At 41.2% G+C, this 19,817-nt stretch overlaps 2 protein-coding genes across 2 annotated transcripts; one reads left to right on the plus strand and one right to left on the minus strand.

The window, feature by feature from the left end:
* The first annotated feature begins 258 nt into the window (after positions 1–258).
* On the plus strand, positions 259–3,727 carry LOC136431333 (uncharacterized). Its single transcript, XM_066422662.1, has one exon. The coding sequence runs from the start codon at positions 338–340 to the stop codon at positions 3,005–3,007; it is 2,670 nt and encodes an 889-aa protein (XP_066278759.1). The 5' UTR covers positions 259–337; the 3' UTR covers positions 3,008–3,727.
* A 186-nt stretch (positions 3,728–3,913) lies between these two features.
* On the minus strand, positions 3,914–15,199 carry LOC136429536 (polyunsaturated fatty acid lipoxygenase ALOX15B-like). The gene is made up of 16 exons (XM_066419368.1): positions 15,190–15,199; positions 14,604–14,740; positions 13,880–13,924; positions 13,069–13,191; positions 12,779–12,876; positions 12,113–12,245; positions 10,748–10,843; positions 10,299–10,395; positions 9,454–9,571; positions 8,741–8,833; positions 8,315–8,375; positions 7,585–7,699; positions 7,088–7,176; positions 6,014–6,187; positions 4,683–4,846; positions 3,914–4,043 (listed from the first exon to the last, which is right to left on the minus strand). Exons 1-16 carry the CDS (start codon positions 15,197–15,199, stop codon positions 3,926–3,928), a joined length of 1,671 nt encoding a protein of 556 aa, XP_066275465.1. The 3' UTR covers positions 3,914–3,925.
* Between the last annotated feature and the right edge of the window lie 4,618 nt (positions 15,200–19,817).

The following is a 19,817-nucleotide window of genomic DNA, read 5'->3' on the forward strand; positions in this document are numbered from 1 at the left end:
TGCGTCTAGACAACCCTTGTATAGGAAACATGACCTGTTCATACATTTACAATTGTACAAAGAAGCGAGATGAAGTTGACTCTACTGGATTAACTTAGCTTATCACTTTTGTCCATTGTGTATGTATAAACTATGCACTGTATATATTACATTGTATATGTCACAAACATGTTAATTAGGTCTGTTAGACGACCTGTACCTAGCCCCTCGGGGCACGAATGTACAATAAAGGTCTTCATTTATTATCCAGGTAGAGATCGGCCCCTTCAACGCAACTACAGCTACATAACTTAATTTCAAGGAAACATCTTGCAAAGCGGTGAATGTGCAAAGAAAGATGACGTTTGTAAACTTTTGTGTCGTATTCCTGCTGGCCAGCCTTGTTCCATCCTCCCAGGGGAACCCAGACGCCGTGGTTTGGCATGAAAATGTCCCAATACGTGAGGATGCGCCCGTCGGCAACACAGTCAAGCACCTGCGAGATTTTGTAACTACCAGCGTGGCTTTAACGGAAGAAGAAAACGACGTAGCATCGTGGTCTGTGAACATCACAAGCGGCAACGATTTCGGACGGTTTGAGGTTGTTGTTGAGAACTTGACGATAATCGTTGCAGCACCGCTGGATTATGAGTTCTACCCGCGGTACAACCTGTCCCTGGAGCTGAGAAATACTGGAGACAATAGAGTTTGGTTCGTGAAACTCGCCATACTGGTCATGGACGTGTCGGGATACCCGCCGTACTACAACAAACTGTGTGAAACACCAGTCATACCTGCTAATGAGACTACAAATGACTACATTGTATGGAGCAGTAGTAAAGGAGTTTACGATGTCGCAGTTAATGGTGAGCTCATTCACCAGTACGACGACTTTTTTCCTGATTGGCGTACCGACCCCCATGATGCTACTATGAAAGACTGCTCCCTTCGATTGTGTGTCGGATTCATCCATCCATTGAGAGATTTACATGTGTTCCGCCCAGCGCTTAAGTCGCCCGAGCATCAAGGCAGAATCGAGTTTCAATGTCGCGACGGACAGAAAAGTAAGGGGAAGGTTACAATTTTGGACACTTCACTCAACGATACGTTATTGTTGCCGGAGTGGGCACTGGGTGGTCACTGCGCCACGGCAGAAGGTGTCAGTGATGTTTTACTGATAGATTTAAATGAAGCACGGTCAACCTCGTCCTATCGGGTACGATGTGGCGCTAACGTCTTATTGCACTCAAGCATGTTGTTCTTGGAGTTCATATTCCAGCACGACGTTACAGGATGTCCAGAGGGCAGGTACGGTTTTTACTGTGACAGGAACTGTGTTTGCAAGAACGAGGCCCGTTGTCACGGCTTTAACGGTGCCTGTGAGTGCCGTCCGGGCTGGAGAGGAAGGGCCTGTGATATTCCCTGGCCTGAGGTCGTCATCATCGCGTCACCTGGCGATTCAGTTGTGAAGTACATCGGTACCAATCTAACTTTGACCTGCGTGGCTCCACACATCCAAGTAGCAAATATGACGTGGGTTTATCAATCAGAAATCAATTTTAATGACACAAAAATGATCGAAAGAGGGGCAGTACAGAACAGTTCTATTTACTTTCAGCCGATCTCAGAATCAGCCAATGGTGATTATACTTGTGTGGTAAAAGCTACAGATGGTGAACAAATGAATGCAACTTTTGTCCTCAACGGCACCAAATGTCCACCCAACTATCATGGAAAATATTGCAGCCAAGTGTGTGATTGTCAGTACGGAGGGACTTGTGACAGGTGGGAGGGTTGTTTGTGTCCTACCGGTCGTCATGGAGGCAAGTGTGACAGCTGCGCACCTGGCAACTTCGGTTTGAACTGCAGCAAGAACTGTAACTGTCAAAACAACGCCATGTGTGATCCAGTCAATGGCACCTGTATCTGTGTAGAGGGGCAGTCAGGTGAATTTTGCAAGAACGACGTCCCCAAACCTGAGAATAACCAAGTAGTTGTTAAAGTCTTGGCGTCCGTTCTTCCTGCTATGGTTATAGTTGGTTGCATCATAATTGTGACCCTGGTAAAAAAGGGTGGGTACAAAACAGTGAACACAGAGGTGGACATAGAAATAGAGACCCTCTCATCATGGGAAATAGACAAACAGGACATTCGTTTCGAACACATGATCGGTGAGGGAGAGTTCGGACATGTCGTGCGGGGAAGACTGCGCGTGCCCCAAGGCTACGAGGTTTTGGTGGCCGCTAAAAGTATCCGGCCTGACCGCATGACAGCGTCGGCTGTCCGGGACTTTAGTCGCGAGATGGACATCCTTGCAAGGATTCACGAAGACAAGGAGGGACATCCGAACGTCGTGAAGTTTTATGGATTTCTAACCAAATCGGAGCCACAGTACATTGTTGTGGAGTACGCGACTAATGAAGAACTGCGCCGGTACCTGTGGACTTTGAGAGAAGAGTACAAGGTCACAGGGCACAGGAAGCTGTTAGAACGACTTGATTTTGCTTCTGGCGTGGCCAGTGGGTTATCGGAGCTGGCACGTCTGAAGATCGTGCACCGGGACATCGCAGCTCGTAATGTCGTCATCAGCGACAGGAAGGTGGCCAAGATCGCGGATTTCGGACTGTCGCGTGACGTTTACATGTCGTCGGCGTACGAACACACCAACCAGGGCGGGGAGGAGGAACTGTTGCCGCTGAAGTGGATGGCCGTGGAGTCGTTACGGGACGGGGTGTACACGTGTGAGAGTGACGTGTGGTCGTACGGCGTGCTGCTGTGGGAGATCGCAAGCTTTGGAGAGGAGCCGCGCTATGCTGGAGGCCCGATGCACCCCGACGTCTGCACACTGTTGGAACTACTGAAGAAAGGGGTCCGTCTACAGCAGCCAGAGAACTGTCCGCTCTCGGTGTACAAAATCATCAGGTCCTGCTGGATAGTGGATCCATCGAAGCGGCCGACGCCCGAAGGACTGTTGCAAAAGATAGACCAGTTGATGCCACAGAGGCATTTTGCTCAGTCTGTACCATAGCATTTAAAGGCAATGAATGTTTTTTAATAGGCATTGTTGTGTAGCAATTACCTTATAGTTTCACGTGCTCATGGACTGGTACTGGGTTTTATGGTCAATCGACTTTTCTTTGTAGTATATACATGTCAACAATTACATATCCCCTAATTCGTTGAATATTAGGATTTGGACACAATACATCCAAACACATTTCGTATCATCAAAACAAGTAGAAGTGATAGATTTATCGATTGGAAACAATAACTAGTCCATAATGTTATTTACTTCAGTTTATAAGGTATTCCATATCAAAATGCTTTGATCGCGTGATTGATTGATTAAAATTTAAAGACAAAAATACGAAGCATTTTCATTTCTCATTTATGAGAAAGAAGACGATCAATATCTTATAATCTGCTGTTTTCTTTGATTTGAAATATATTTGGGCAATGTGTTACCGTTGTTTTGCTATACACATAAGTTTTACAAGAGGGTAGGTAAAGAAATCTTTAGTTTAATACAAAAAAAACAATAAATACTTGTATCTTTTCACCACCATTAACACCTAATACTTGACAGAATTGTCCGAATGTACATGTTTGATAGTAAATTGACAAGCATTCATCTGTAAGTTTGTTTAGATTTAGCCTTGTGAGAAAAAGAAAGACACAAGCAAATTATTCGATAACATATGAATACAAACGTCGTCTGTACAGTTTGCATGCCTAAACTTCACATGTAAGGGGGGCCGGAGTTGGGGGTGCTCGTCAAATTATAATGTTTAATGATAGCTTTGTCAATACCTATTGCTTATTTCATTCCATACATGTTACATGCCTACAGATTCTTATAGATTCTTGCTATGTTTTATCTGGTTAGATGTGACTGTAATGATCTCAATGTTGTTTACCACTTTCGAGGAATATACGATCAGATTATCTAGATGCTGATTGCATTTGGAATGAGCTTTGGATCCAAGTAATCGTATGGCTGGAAACGCTGGGTTTGGTTTTCATATTCAATTTTGCTTCCAACAGCAGCTAGATCCTCCTTGAACCTGTAAAACATTAAAAAACACAGTATTATTAATTATATATATTCTGTTAAAGGTCCATTCAATAGTTTTGAGATTAAGATATGATAATGTACGTCAAATTAAACAGAACGTTTTGATTATGCCTGTTGTTCACGTTGGTAGGTAACTGACTATAATGTTAGTTACTTCGATAAAATATTGGGAAACTGTCAGATAATAACTTTACTACTAGATCATCTTTTCTGTCAGCGACAATTATCAATTACAGTGACTTGCCATTTCATGGTTTCTCATCTTTCGTTGTATTGTTTGCTTTGCTTGCTTATTTTGTTTTCGCCGTTAATGACTTGGGTCACCCCCCCCCACACACACACACACGCACACACACACACATTCACATACGCACACACACATTCACACACACACACACAGATACACACAGACACACACTCAGCCACACACACACACAGACACACACATATACATAGACGCACACATTCACATACGCACACACACACACATTCACACACGCACAGACGCACACACATATACATAGACACACACTCAGACACACACACTCAGACACACACACACCATTACATACAAATGGACAAAACTATACTTCTATTTCACCTAGAAAACAGGAGAGACATTGGGTACCTTTCAACGGCTTGCAGTTCTTTGGGACCCTGTAGGTATGAAACTAAGAAGTCTCCCAGAGGCTGTGTTGCCCGATCACTGAGGACGTCGGCCAAAAGGTTGATCTCAACAGTTTTCCTCTTATCAGGAAGGGCATCAAGGACGTCCTGTTCTGTTAGAACATTCTGTGGAAAGACGCATTCAATAAATTTTCTCATCTAGATTTAGATGCACTGTTTCAAAGCATGTACGTATAAGGAGATGTGGCTCCTCATAATAAGACCAACAAAACACTGCGTTTCAAAACAACCTAGAATTCGACAAGCTCATACCTTGGCCAAATAATTTTGGAGCATTATAATGCAAATGACAGAGAGAGATAGAGAACTGAAGTAGTGAAACCAGGAAACTTTTTTTCTGCGGCCCACTGTTGTCATAGATTACAACCTCCTCGTTGTCCATAATCTGCCTATAGCAATGAATGGTTGTACCAAATTGTACAGGTCGAAGTAGTAGTTTTTCCACTTTTACTAGGCAAATAAGCAATGATTTTCATAATTGATTACCAACAATATTCGCCTTGACCCCTTTTTCACATGTACATACAAATGTATGAAATTCCAAAGATTTACAACCATCAAAACAACTATTGGATAATACCTCTCAAATCATGTAATCGTCATTGGCGGTTGAAAAAAATCCAACTTTGCATATATTATGTACTAGCATTAACCAAATATTGTCAGACGGATAAGGCTGTAATGAAAGGTCTCCATAGTGAAAGAAACTCTGTGCTCCTATTAGACTGATTTCATAGTGACAGAGAATCCTGAGCACCTATTCGACTGATTTTTAAAGTTACAAAGAATCCTTAGCTGCTAGATCCTATTGGTACTTCTCATTTTCTTAATCAGTCTCCTGACTGTTAGAAACCCGTTGCCATGGCAACACGAAAAATGATCAACTTAAACCGGTATCATAAAATTGTTGCCAACTAAATTTTAGGAAAAGTCACCAGGTTTGGTAGTCCTAGCATACGTAGTTTTGCAGTTATACGATGTCAAAGTTGGCGCGGGCACTTTTACCCCCCCCCCCGTCTAGATAGGGTTAAGGCAATTATGCAGATTTACGCTAATTATGTAAATAAAAAATGCCCAACATTTAAAATTTGGCATCCGGCAGTTTCTATGTGCTGGGGACCCATACTATCCATAAATATCATAAACCTTTGGTGGTTCCGAAATTTCCTGGTTCACAATGGGGCTCTATGGGATGGCAAATAGACTATAACAGGAGAGCGGCCATTCAGTAACTAAAAGCGAGAGACTGACAGTGTGTAACAAGTGAATGACCTTGTTTCTGGGTGGGCTCCCCTCTAACATGAGCGGCATGTTAGGTACGAAGGCGTACTGGTCCCACTGCATGAAGTTGACGGCTGCGTGCTGCACACTACTGGTGAAGATGATGGAGGTGACTGTCTGGATCAGCTCATCAATGGTAGAGAACTGTCCATCCCCGGGAACTCCCTGTGTGTGATTTGAATGGAATTTTAGAAAAGAAACTTTACTCTAACATAAGAACTGGGAACAATGGGTCAAAAGAACATAAGAAGAATTAACCGGTTCTTCTTCATCAGAGATTTCACAGCATATTCAAAGAAAGGAAGGACGCCCGCATCTCTTTTCATGTTAATATAGATACTGACATTCTGAATGGAGTTTAAACTGTAAATGCCAACACAAAAATTGGACTTACCCAAATTTAGATACTGACAGTTTACTAAAACCAGCCCAGGGGGAAGCCATCATCTCAAATTTTTAAACCATCAACGCCAGGACCGACACATACAAACACTCATACTTCCCCCGTACCATTCCCCGGTGGAATGCCTTGCCTGGCACGGTTGTGGCGGATCCTATCGTTGAGTCGTTCCGTGCCAGGCTGGAGGCCTGCCCGCCTTAGCCCGGGACCTCACACCCCCCATGATGATAATGATTCATAATATCATAAATTACACTCCGGGTCATACAGTTTCGTTGGAGTGTGTCAACAATATGGATACCGAACAGGAGCAGTTTGTGACAGGAGTAAAAGAAGGTCATTTACACCAGGCTACTCTAGCCTTCTCTCACACGGAACGGGGGGAGATATCGACTTTCAACAAACTTTTACCCATTGCTGACGTCACACGTACGGCAAGTCACGTGTCCACAGTGATTGAGTCAAATAGCTGAGATGACTGTGTGATTTAGTCGAAAATTCCAATTTTTGAGGAGTCCAATTATTTGAGTTGCAGAACAGTTTAACCTTTCCATTTATATAATGTAATTAATCATAACGGCATATGGATGAAATAATCATAACATCCGTCAATAACTTTCTTGACAAAAGATTGAGCTTGTGAAGTTTAAGCATTTCTAAATTACCTTCACGACAATATTTCCATCGCATGAAGAAGCAAGAGCCTTTGCCCAAGCCTGGATCTCTTTATCTTCCCTCAGCTTGGCAGAATTGTCTAAGAGAAAAAACGGAAATGATCCAAATTTGAAATATCTCGTATGTCTTTTACCTCTCGTGCAAAATCATGACATTGTAGATATAGATGATGTTTGCAAGCCAGCTAGAAATAATACTTCAACCCATCTCCTTGCATTGATTAGTCGTTAATACGTGTAAAGCAATGAATGCCGCTAGAAGGCCCAAAATTGACCTTCAACGCTGTCTTCAAAAGACCTACCCATATACAAAATAGCATCACAATGCATCCACAGCTTCTTGAGTTTGCTGGGCAAAATTATTATGTGGAAATGCGGGACACAGACATATAGATACACCAAAAATAACGCCCTCCTTCACAAAGGTAATAATGTTATAGATGACCAGAAAATTACCGGTGACATATCAGTCATATTTGCATACTTACTGCCATCATCGTAGAAAATCTTGACGACGCTGGTGACGTATTTGTGTACTACGTAGTACGAACGCAGAGCATCGTCACGGTAGTAGTACTTAGGCAACGTATTCTCATCGTCCACCTGAATAGGTTTGTATACGCGTTGAAATGGCTTTGCTTATTACGTAGCATCAGTTTCGATAATGGTGATGATTAATGGTCTATTAAGAAACATCAGCCTAACAGCGAAAAGAAAACCCCCGTTCACGATTCAAAATACGCATGCGCAAGGCCAACGGTGAGGTCCCTTGAGATATAAACAAAACACGTCTCGTATCATTATGCAATTCGATTGACGGAGTCTAGATAGGTCTAACGCATGGTCGAGACAAGAAATATTTACAAGTAAGGGGCCTTCACCTTTGACCTTGCGCATGCGGACCTGGAATCCTGGACGTCCTTATTACACCATCAGTAACAACGCTATTCATCTTAGTTAACATAGGAAACAATATACAAAGTACAGGATACGAAAATAATATTAACATTTAGATAATAGAATATAGTGTAGAAAGGTCATCTTCTTCTCAAGTCAGCCCATACATCATAGCATTGAATAAGTACGGTATCAACGTGTGTTGACTTACTTAGTATGTTGATACAAACACATTGAATAAAATGAAGGTGGAATAAATAATACGAGTTAAATGAAGCTTTCACTTGCGAATAGTTTTAGTTCTCAAAAACCTGCTCTCACCCCTCGATTTTTCAAGTCTTCCGGAAGTGTACCATCCACATCAAGTCGCCAGGTCTTCAGCCTGTAGAAATCATATATGAAAGAAGACGAAAAATCATTTTGAGATTTTACGCTAAATATCAAATGAAAAACCATTTATGAAAGCAGCTACCCAGTTAAACTGATATCCCAAGAACTTATCATACGAAAGACTTATAAGATGGCACATATTGCTTATTTTGCATACGACTCAGCGTTTGGGAAAACGTTTAGAAGTTGAATCCACACACACCGCTACCAGTGAATTAGTCCCCTACTGTAACAATTGTACAATGCTGTGTGGCCCAAGGGCTATGTAAACAGAGATGGGTGCCGCCCTATGCACCATGCATGGTGTGGGAAGGACTTGAATTCATTAGCCCATTTCTACCTTGATCCATGACTTACCTTTCTTTGATAAGAGCAAAGCCGCCGTCCCTGCCAATCTGTGTGACTTTATCCAGACCACCACCTTTGCTGATCAGTGTCTCCAACGCCAGCCTACACAACAACAAACGATATCATGCACACCATCCTGAAAGGTCGCAAAAACTGTCAACGTGTATCTTTGATTGCCGTAAATGGAATATTTTATCAAAACAGACTCCGATGTATTAACTCTCCAATGACATTATACTATCTTCCATGCAGCCTTAATATATATGGCGTTTTGTATATCTTAATTACAAATGTCTTTATCAATATATGAAACTTTTTGTATTCATACCCGCCCATGAGGTGAGAAAATGCGAAACAAAATTACACATTCACTATGTTTAAGCTGACTTTTATTTATCTAAATGTGATTGGTGTACTTACATGTAATTCAATTGACTTATCAGCCTAGCAATGCAAAGTAGATTCGTTTATTTTGGCGGGGACTTCATATGGCAGTAGTGAAAATTAGGTTTTCGCTGCGTTTTTAGATCGCGGTGGAAACAATTTTCTAGTAATGATAATATAATGATGATGATGATGATGATAATAATGATGATAATACAATGAAGACGCATACATGTATACGCGTGTCATGATTTCGCGGTGAGTGAGATCATCGCGAAAACCGCATATATATATCAAATAAAACCACTGCGAACATTAATAAAGTTACAGTATCTCACTGATTGATGGCGAAAAGATAGATGAAGTGCGGCTGCATCAGACGGAGAATCGGATGGGCCGGCGCGAGGTTCTGATTGGCTGAGAGTGCGAGTGCTTCAACCAATAGATGTGTGAATCCTATGAAGAGGAGAAATTTTAGGTAAATTTATTCAGAAACATATGTACGCATTACAAAGTTCATGATATATACAACAGTATTGGAAAAACGAAAATAGTACTTTTATCTATAGATAAGAACATAAGGATTCTGTTGTGTTTTTTTTTTTTTTTTCTCTAAGTGTGCAAAAATATCATCCATGTAATGTTTGCAGCATTCTGATTTTTCGCACAATAATTAGCCTCCGTTGCAGACTCTTTCCGGCTTTTTTTTTTAAGTTACCCTTTTATCATTACATTTATTTTCTAATTGCTGGCCGAGAACTCCGTCAGCAATAAGAAGAAAATCTAATAAGAAAACAGTAACTTGAAAAAAAGACAGCAGAAAAGAGTCTGCCACGGAGACTACAATTATGATAAACATTCAATCACTCAGTCGTTGATTCATAGTTCCCAGAATCCTACAGGTGTTTGCGCCCACGTGACTTTGACGTCACTGATATGTTGACGGCCATCCTGGCTGGTTAAACCTGATCGCTGCTAGGTAGATTTAAATTCGTGATTGCAATCATGTAGCTATGACATAGAATATGCATGCATTAATCATTTCAGTTCTATTCATAGAATGCAGTATTTCAGGTCCAACCAACCAGAATGGCGGCTGTGGCGTCAAATCAAAACGGGTGTACCGAAACTACGAAACAGAACGAATTGGAACGCAATGGAAAACGTGTGAAATTCATCTTACCAAGATGAGGCACAGCCTCGTGGTAGTTCCCATCGGCACAGTTGAACCACATCTTCGCCATCAGCCACGTGTAAGGCGGATCGTTCGGCAGAAAGACCTGTAGTTTTAGCCACATGGTCGTTCAATAATGGTCATCAAACTAAATAGCACATGTACATGTGCGCATTTTTTTATTCTTTCAGATTAGTGGCAAATAGGAGAGCATTTTTTTTTTCCTTTTTCATTAGCAGGGTATATCTTACAGGGGTGCTAGTCCTTCCCCTTTGACGTGCTCGACGCATGCGCACCTCCACGAACACGGGACCCCTATTTTACGTCCTTTTCGAAAGGGCAATCCCCTGATGAAGGTCCTTTTGGACACGTTTTAGTATCCAAAACATGTAGTTTTGGGATGCATGTCGAATATCTGATCGGGTATGATTCTGATTGAGGAAAAAAAAAATGCTCACCGGGTTCTGCTCTTCCCCGTTCGGATACAGCTGGATGGCCACCGGAACCAGGTCACCACTGTCGTTGACAAAGAACAGTGCAAAAGGAGCACACATCTGTGGAATGAGGGTATACATTTAGATATGAATAAATCTATTTCTATATATTCATTTGGGATAGTCTGAGAGTGAGTGATATTGAATTATTGCAATTTCTGACTACCGCGTGCCCCATCTTGGGTTCCAAAATGTTTGGCTTAACCCCGCAGTTAATGCCAACCATTTTGAAAATATATTTAAACAACGTCTGAAAGACACATTTCTCTCTGGCTGGAGGGAACAACTTAGAAATTCCAGTAAACTCCACACCTATTCTTAAATCAAAAAACACTTTGGCATGGAAAAATATCTCACATCAATTCATAATAAACTGTTTGCAACTAGCATAACAAAACATAGAATCAGTGCACATTGCTTAGAAATTGAAAAGGGCCGACATCATAACACACCAGCCACTCAGAGATTGTATCCTACATGTAAGGAAAATATTTAAAATGAATTTCATTTTGTGATGAATTGTCCAACCTATAGTAAAGAGAGTGATGCAATGTTACAGACAATTACTACTAAGACAAACTTCACCCTACCTGGTACACAGAGCGATATTTTCCATGTACTGTTGTCATGTCCGACTCCTATTTCCATCTACATAGGTCAATTCCTCCATAAATCATTCCAAAAGCAAGACAGGATTACCCAAACATGACTATATTGTAACCCATATACTGGTTTCGATGATACTTTTGTACTTAGAATTGTAGGATAGTTTAGCCTTTAGTATTGTTGATTTGATGCCATTCATTGTACCATGTGCGATTGTTGAGCAATAAAGTTCATTCATTCATTCATCTTTGAGCAAACTTTTCTTGAAGATTCCCCAGTCTATGTAAAAACAAAATATAATCCTTCTTCGACCTTGAATAGAGACGGGGGGCGACATAGGTTATCTGGCACTTACGACCCATTGCTGCAGTCACGTATTGCAGCAGACAGGTGTAGGGGTAGACGGGTCCATTCCTTGAACTAGCTAGGCTCATGAAGTTATGCCAAGATTTTGGGTACGTCCCAACCCCCAAGGTTGGAAAGTTTAGTCCTTCGATCGTTCACAAAATATAATCAATGCAAACTTTGCATATGTTAAGATAGTAAGGGGTGTTATTTGTTAAAGACTACTCTTCTCAAGATTGACGGATGTTCATATTGGGCACAGACTGTTATTGTAACAGTGCATTTTTCGGCTTTATGGGACCTGTATTTTTTGTGTGTATTTTTTTCTACTTTAGTGTGAGGCACACTGCACACATGAAACAAGAAGGCTGTACTCACAGGTTTGTCCGACGCAAATGACGATATCTTCATGGCGGTGTGATCCACGATGTACAGACGCTTCCTCTGCATGGCCGCATCCAGAGTCAGGCCGTGCAGGAAAGGCTCGACCATCGGCGACGTTACGCCAAAACTGTGGAACAGGCAGTTGAGACAAAGTGGTGCTACGTTTAATTGATTTTGGCGAGTAGAGATCCACCAGCTGAAATTTAAAGTAGCCGTGGCATTTGGACTTTACTGCAGCCAATGTTGTGAATATCGCACCAGGTTCAAGATCTACTGCAGGCTCTCCCAAATGAGCCCAGTTGGAATTTCGTGTGCAGTGTCAAAGGTAAAGGCTCCTGAGACGTAAACAAAACCCGTCTGGGCATTGTTATGCAAATCTAGACGATGTCGAAAGGAGAACTGTATCAAGCCAGGGGCTTTCACCTTTGAAACTGCACAAGCGTACCTGACTTTCCGAGTGGGATTATAACCTCTATTACGTGTGTATCTCTTAAACAAAGAATATATAAAACAATTTCCGATAAAACGCAACATTTTTGTATACGCTTGGGCTTACGTGTGACGATCGACTGAAATGCAAAGAACACCAACATGGCAGCCAGTATCAGTGCCTGCATGCTTCATTCATATGGGAAGTAAGTGAGAACGCTCTATACTCACGCCCTCGGTATCTCCGTGCACAAGCGAATGGACGTTGGGTTGACTCCAGTAAGACGCTGAGCGCCAAAATGCTCATCGGTTTTCCAGTTGGCCTTTCCCTTGAGTGAAATTAAAAAGTATTTATTGAAATAACTTCATCAGAAGTCTCAAATCATTAAAAGTGCACAATTCCAACAGATGGTTAGGGAAATTAGGAAGTTTATAAATGATGATAGTCACGCGATAAACGATGATAATCTCGCGAGAGGATCGTGTGATCGTCTCGCGAGATTACCACGAGATTTCCTCACTTTCGGTATTCTGCCTTCTTCGAACACCTCGCTGATACCCTCAAATGTTTCCCACCTCCCATCGTCAATGACGATCGGCAAATTCTTCACGCTGAGAGTGATCCCCGTCGTAATCATGGATTTCTGCAATTGTGTTCGCAAACTTAGGCAAATGATCAACGAATCAAAATTAAATCAAATCAAATTAAATTAGAAATATGATGACGTTCTGAAGATAAACGAGAGTCGCTGAACAAAGATTTCCCCTGACCCACTTTGAGTTCTTGTAGGAAAATGAAATTATGCATGCATGGCAATGTCTTTAAAGACAACCAAAGCAATATTAGGGCCAAGAAAATGGAAATTAAAAAAATGCTGAAATCTTTTTGCTTGTGACATTTACTAACAGTACTGTTTAGCATATTTCCGTAATAACTTCATATTTTGAGCATTTTAAACTGCGTATAACCGTGCCTTATGATGATCCCCCTAGTTTAGCGATCCTGCAAAAACCCCGGCGTCGATTTTTAGTGAGTTCTCACATCACAACGATGTCGTATTTTTGCATCATGGACGTCGCTATACATACTGATAATATTGTTTGAGCTTATCATGTATAGAGAAATCACAAAATAATTTTACTTTCAAAATCCAATTTTCTGGCCCTAATATTGCTGGGGTTTCCCTTGAGTTACATCTCTATAAGTCATATGCCGTCCAGACTTTTAGCAGTTTCTCTTTTATAGCTGCTAGATTGGAGTCAAGTGTGATAATGGAGCAAGTTGAATATAGAGCGGTCAGGCTTGATAGAATGATTTAGAAAGATGTGTACCTTCTGTCGGGTTGAAAACTCGTCCTCCGGGGATAGTTTCGCCAACTAAAGGCGTGAAACATAATGAAAAACACATTTAGGTCAACAGTAACAAGGCTAAGTACATAATGGATTTGTGATATCACATATCAAGCCCAACTCATGTATCCAGATGGTTACGTTTGCAATTGAAAACTGGTAGAAAATGACACATGTAGTACATGCAGTAAAATATCATAAATATCCTTTGTTTTCCGGTTTCAAAGCTTAGGACAAAAACAACTCTGAAATTGTAAGGAAAGCCGATAATGGGTCAAAACTAGTACTATTCATTTGCTTGTCCGAAAGATGGTGACCATAACATGTTCAGTAATAATGGAAATACCAAAACCAAAAGTTCCGCTGCAGTACTGCAGGAAACCGCTTGGAGACCCATAATCGAACACATACCATTTCAGAACGATCCATCAACAGCTTCTTGGTTTATGTTATTAGATCGCAAACAAAGAAACAAACAAACAAGCAAACAAACAAACAAACGATACCTAATACATTACCGCCTTGTCGGTGGCAGTTAACTGCTCCGGAAGCCACGCTATGTTAGCAACAACCTAGCAACCCGATGGACAAATCAAAATGGCGAACACTGTGGCGGTAACACCCGCCAATGATTACGTGACCAAAAGCTTTCTCATTGGTCGAATCGCTAATTTTGATTGACAATCTGATCGGCCTATAATCGTACCATAGGCAGTAGGCCTGGAGAAGGAGTGAAGGAGGCGTAACGTTTCTTCATATCCTGCAGCTCTTTCTCACGGCTCACTGCGTGTCGGTCGTACTGCGGCAGTACTGCACCGCCAGGAGGCACCCAGACTCGTTCACCTACAAAAAAAAACAACGACATATCACTTTTTAGATGAAATTTTCAAAAACAAAAATACTGCTACGGTGGCCCAAACTGCCATGTTTCATTTGGACTTCAATAGCTACAAGCATGCAAATAATCAAACAATTCCGTGAAAAGGGATCTTGAGTTATAGGTGCAAACACACAAACACAGGCAGAAACAGTACCCCGTTTGGAAGTGAACCTTCTTCCCGGAGGTTATAACGCGAGGAACAAAGAACATATAAAAACAGAGGTTTTACGTCCGAGGTTTAGACTTCAGCCTTCCTTCCATGTTTTGGTCACATTTCGAAAACCAGAGCCCGGCCGGCCAGTTAACGGGAACGAAAAGTATGATATAAAAAACCAAGACACACAAAACGTAAAAAAAGTCATAAGCATTACTTGTGTATATCACTTGATGCTTCAATTTTGTTCCCGCAAACAACATGACATGGCACCGGTTCGGAAAAGTGACAAAGGGCCATCGGCTTTACGTCACCATCCGAAATCACGAATGCAATCTCTCACAACATGTCCCGGCTAGGTCCGACCATGGAATCGAACCCCTGCCCTTAGATCAACGATATTTGATCCACCGACCTGCCTTGATCCATCGGTCGACAGGGAAGTCGTAAGTGCGGCCGTTACGGTCCGAGTGCAGCTTCACAGAGAAAGATTGACAGAACCAGTTGTCGTGAGGGTAACTGTCGTCACGCCACACCTCCAAATCACGGAGCGGCGGACGGACTGTGATGTCATCCGCTGTGTGCCTAAAGCAAGACAAAACAGGCATCGTCAACTAATGTTAACAGTGCTTAACAAAGATGAAGCAGGATACTTTAACTAACATCTACTTTCAGTAATACTGCAATGCGGCTGGCATTTTCAGGCATGCACGCCGTGTCAGCCCTAAGAGCTGAAACCAAGGCAGCCATATTTCTTTTGTAAGGTCGTGCTAAAATGGAAGGAGTTCAAAAAATTATTTCTAACAAAGCATATTTTGCAGATTGGGAAACAGCAGACCAGTTAAAGAAATAGCGGCAAGGTGTGTAAGATTGTGTGTCTTACTTGTGTCAGGTTTATATTATGATGATAAGTTAAACTTAAATCACCCGCTTCCCCTTGGTGTATACGGTGTCTTAAGACATGATCGGTTTCTATAACTACCTCTCAATAATTATAAACCACCTCGTTCTCTTCGCGAAGTCTGTAGTTCATTCTATGGTTATAGGAACCGACGATGTCTCGTGACACCTTATACACCTCAGGGCGGGTCATTGACCGTATGTAACACTTACTCAAGGTCAGTGCCCCTTTCGAAGTCGTCCCACGGCAGGTTCAGATGGATATCACGTGACTTCCTCCCTTCGCTGTCAATCAGGGCGATAAAGATGTTTCCGTCCGTCCCGCCACCTCGGTAGTTTCCCGTCTTCGATTTCACCAGTGCTGAGTCTTTGCGACCCTATTGGTTGAAGGTCCGTATTAAGCGCAAGCGTAGATGTCTACAACTACATATACTTGCTTGCTAAAAACTAATTGGAAAATGCAATTTTCTTGGGTGTTATAGGTGTGGGTTTTTCCTTCTTATCTTGTTGAACAGCTATGTGTCCGACACGATGTAGAACAGTGCTGTTTGTCCATTGTCAATTTGAATTGTCCTTAGACTAAAAGTAAGGAAGGTGAATTACTTTGTCTAATGACCTTGTAATAAGGTTTAAAAGAAGATCAATTGCACAAAATATATAAATTTAGATGCATGAGACAAACCGTCATCGCTTGCAGTTAATATAATAGATTGATAAAAGATATAACAATATATTTGATAACACTAGCCATAATATACTAGCCATAATTTCAACTTGTCTTCTTTTGAAGTTAGTTTTCTGATACAATTACAAAGCCGGAGAATTTTTCATCCTAAAATTTAGCACATCAGCATACTAGTTTATGATTTATATCACCTCTACGTTTGCCTCACCCCCTGTACACTGTGCACCCATGGTTGCTAGGTCTGTTGCTAGGTTGGTCCTGTGGAACAACAATACCTGTCATTCTGGCGCACAAAGTCTGTATATAAACAAAACTGGCAAATGTACAATGTATGTTTACAACAGTTCATTTCCTTATATGTCATTGAAACAAACAAAAAATGACAGAAAATGCTGATACTAAAGCATACATGTTATTATGAAGGTCTGAATGTCTATTCGCGTAATGCATAGCGAGCTATCAAGCGTAACACACTAGTTTTGTATAGTAGGTACAAACTGCGTAAGACCGGACTGTAAGGTTTGTTTCACTCACACTTGGATGAAACCGTACTCATATCGATAGAACAATTTTTTTTGCATTGAAATCAAGACATTATCAAACAATCTGTGTCTTAGTGAATTTGTAAATATTGCTCTTCAATTGGCCACAAGGAGGTCATTTAATTTCTAGTTAAAACGTTGCAAAAATATATTTTACCTACTTCTGAAACAATTCTACCAGCTAAGTCATGAAACCCACATGTCACAGAATAAAAGTCTCGCTCATTTAACAAGCTAGCGTTAATTATCATGCGTTAGGATCAGGTATAAGAACTAGTTTGTAATGTTACTGAGTGTATTGTTAGTGTATTGTCATATCATTTCATAATCTTAACCCTATCTAGACCGGGGGGGGGGCTAAAAGTGCCCGCGCCAACTTTGACATCGTATAACTGCCAAATGACGTATGGTACGACAACCAAACTTGGTGACTTTTCCTAAAATTTAGTTGGCAACAATATTATGATAAAAATATAAGTTTATCATTTTTCGTGTTGCCATGGCAACGGGTTTCTGAAGAGGCATTTTATGCAAATTTCACTACTTTCGATTAAAACATAGTTGTTTCCAATGTTTTCTTGCTCAACCACACTAGTTTCATACATGTGTAACATTATATGTATTTTAATGTAACTCTCATGATTCAATATTAATAAATTATGCTAATTTGATGACGTCATCGCTCAAAATCCAAGATGGCGGACAAAATCATTATTTTCGGTATAAACAGGCTTTTTCGCCTTTAAATTCGTCACAACCTGGAATTTTCTTAACCAGAAACATTCAGATTAATGTTTTTTTGTCTATTTTGACTGTTATTTGGGGTCATAAATGGAAAAAAAAGTATTTTTAAAAATTTCAAAATGGCCAATCCAAGATGGCGGATCCCAGGGGTCGCTAACAACACATGACGTCATCGTTAGACGTTATTTTGACGTCAACTTCGTCACCACTGACGTCAAATGTCTTGGCATACCTTTAAATCAATAATGCGCACTATTTTGTCAAATGCGCTTAGATATTATGGGAATTCCGTATTTAGCCAATAAAATAACATCAATGACGTCATAATTGCGTCATATTACGTCATAACGTCACCAAAATTACAGGAATTATAAAACTTTACGTGAACATCACTCCAATTTGGTGATGATATGGCATACCGTTCGGAAGTTATGATGGGGGGGTCGAAAGAGCCCCCCCCCCGGTCCAGGAAGTCTAAAAAAAGCCCGGTATAGATAGGGTTAATGTGACATATGCTGACACTTCGATGGTTACAGTTACCCAAGCAAACAGTTTCGCACAAACACACGCTCACACACACACACACACACACGCGCACACACTCACACACACACACACGCACGCACACACACACACACACACACACACACACGCGTACACACACACATACAAACACACACACACGCTCTCTCTCGCTCTTTCTCTCCCTCTCCCTCTCTCTCTCTCTCACACACACACACACACACACACACACACACACACACACACAGTTTTCTTATGATTTAACATTGATATGCAAATTCACTTCTTGTTTATTTATATTTGAGTTTGGGTCATTGTTTTGATTCTTCATCATTATGTTTTGGCTAAATATTTCTAATCTATTACGTTATCGTTATTTCATTTATTATCTAACTCAGGATTTCTGCTTGTTGAATTAGTTATATTTTTAAGTTAATTCCTGTATTATTTGTTATTATTTGAATTTTTATTGTTGCTATGTACTATTATGTAAGGGGTTGAACCCCCCAGGACTCGTTGAAAAACGCCGCCAGGCGATACTGTATTCCTGGATAAATAAATAAACAAACAAACAAACAAACAAACACACACACACACACACACACACACACGCACACACACAGACATACAGCACCGAATACATATTAACCTTCATGGTGAAGATAATGACACAAGAGTAAATACACTAGTATCTAAGCAGCGTAGCTGGTGCGTAACGTCCTTGGCCCGTATACCAGCTTTACAGATACGAATACATATGTAGTACAGAAGAACGACTGTATTTACCAAATAATAAACGAACAAAACATGAAGATCGTACCTGGCTGTGTTCTATTTTACAGACTATGAATGTATTGTCCGCGCTCGGTCTCCAATCAGCAATGCCCGCTGTGTCCCGTTGACTGTTCTTCTCTTTTTGACTCCTTGAAGTCGTCCTTTATTTACTCAAACACAAAAAGTGAACACCATGGCTCACATGGACACACCCATTGTTATGACCTTCGGTGCCAAGGTAACGGCGTGTTTGCATAAATTATGTATGGCTGCGTTGAGAAAATTGGCCATAGATTGGTATCTACTGCCTACACCTAAAAGTATGTCCTGTCAATTGAAAAAAGGACATTTAGACAAAGGGTGCTGTCGTCCGTACCGTACCGGTGTCAAGCAAAATTCATGAGCTTGCCAAATACGTGAAAGGCCAGAGCTCCAGAGCAAAACACTTGGGTGGGTGGGGGGGGGGGGGGTGGGGGTGTCAGTATACGTGAGAGGAGCACTCTAAGTGCAAAACACTCGTTGGACGTGGTAATAGTCAAGCAAAAGTCTAACCATACGCCTAACCATACCTCTTGCCCACGAACTCTAGTATTTCGCAGCTCAAGGATTTGGCTCTACACCGGGGGTGATATGAGGTCAACACATATTTGCGCGGTATAGTATTTTTCGTGTTGGCGTAACGGTTAGGGTGTTCGGCCAAGACCCCCCAAAGAACCTGG

Source organism: Branchiostoma lanceolatum, chromosome 3 (genome assembly GCF_035083965.1).
Source record: "Branchiostoma lanceolatum isolate klBraLanc5 chromosome 3, klBraLanc5.hap2, whole genome shotgun sequence".
NCBI lineage: Eukaryota > Metazoa > Chordata > Leptocardii > Amphioxiformes > Branchiostomatidae > Branchiostoma > Branchiostoma lanceolatum.

Coding starts and splice junctions, on each gene's coding strand:
- LOC136431333 (XM_066422662.1), top strand. CDS start 338: ATGACGTTTGTAAACTTTTGTGTCGTATTCCTGCTGGCCAGCCTTGTT.
- LOC136429536 (XM_066419368.1), bottom strand. Junction 8,834..9,453: donor TATCTTTTCGCCATCAATCA/GTGAGATACTGT, acceptor GTTGTTGTGTAG/GCTGGCGTTGGAGACACTGA. Junction 6,188..7,087: donor ATGGAAATATTGTCGTGAAG/GTAATTTAGAAA, acceptor AATCACACACAG/GGAGTTCCCGGGGATGGACA.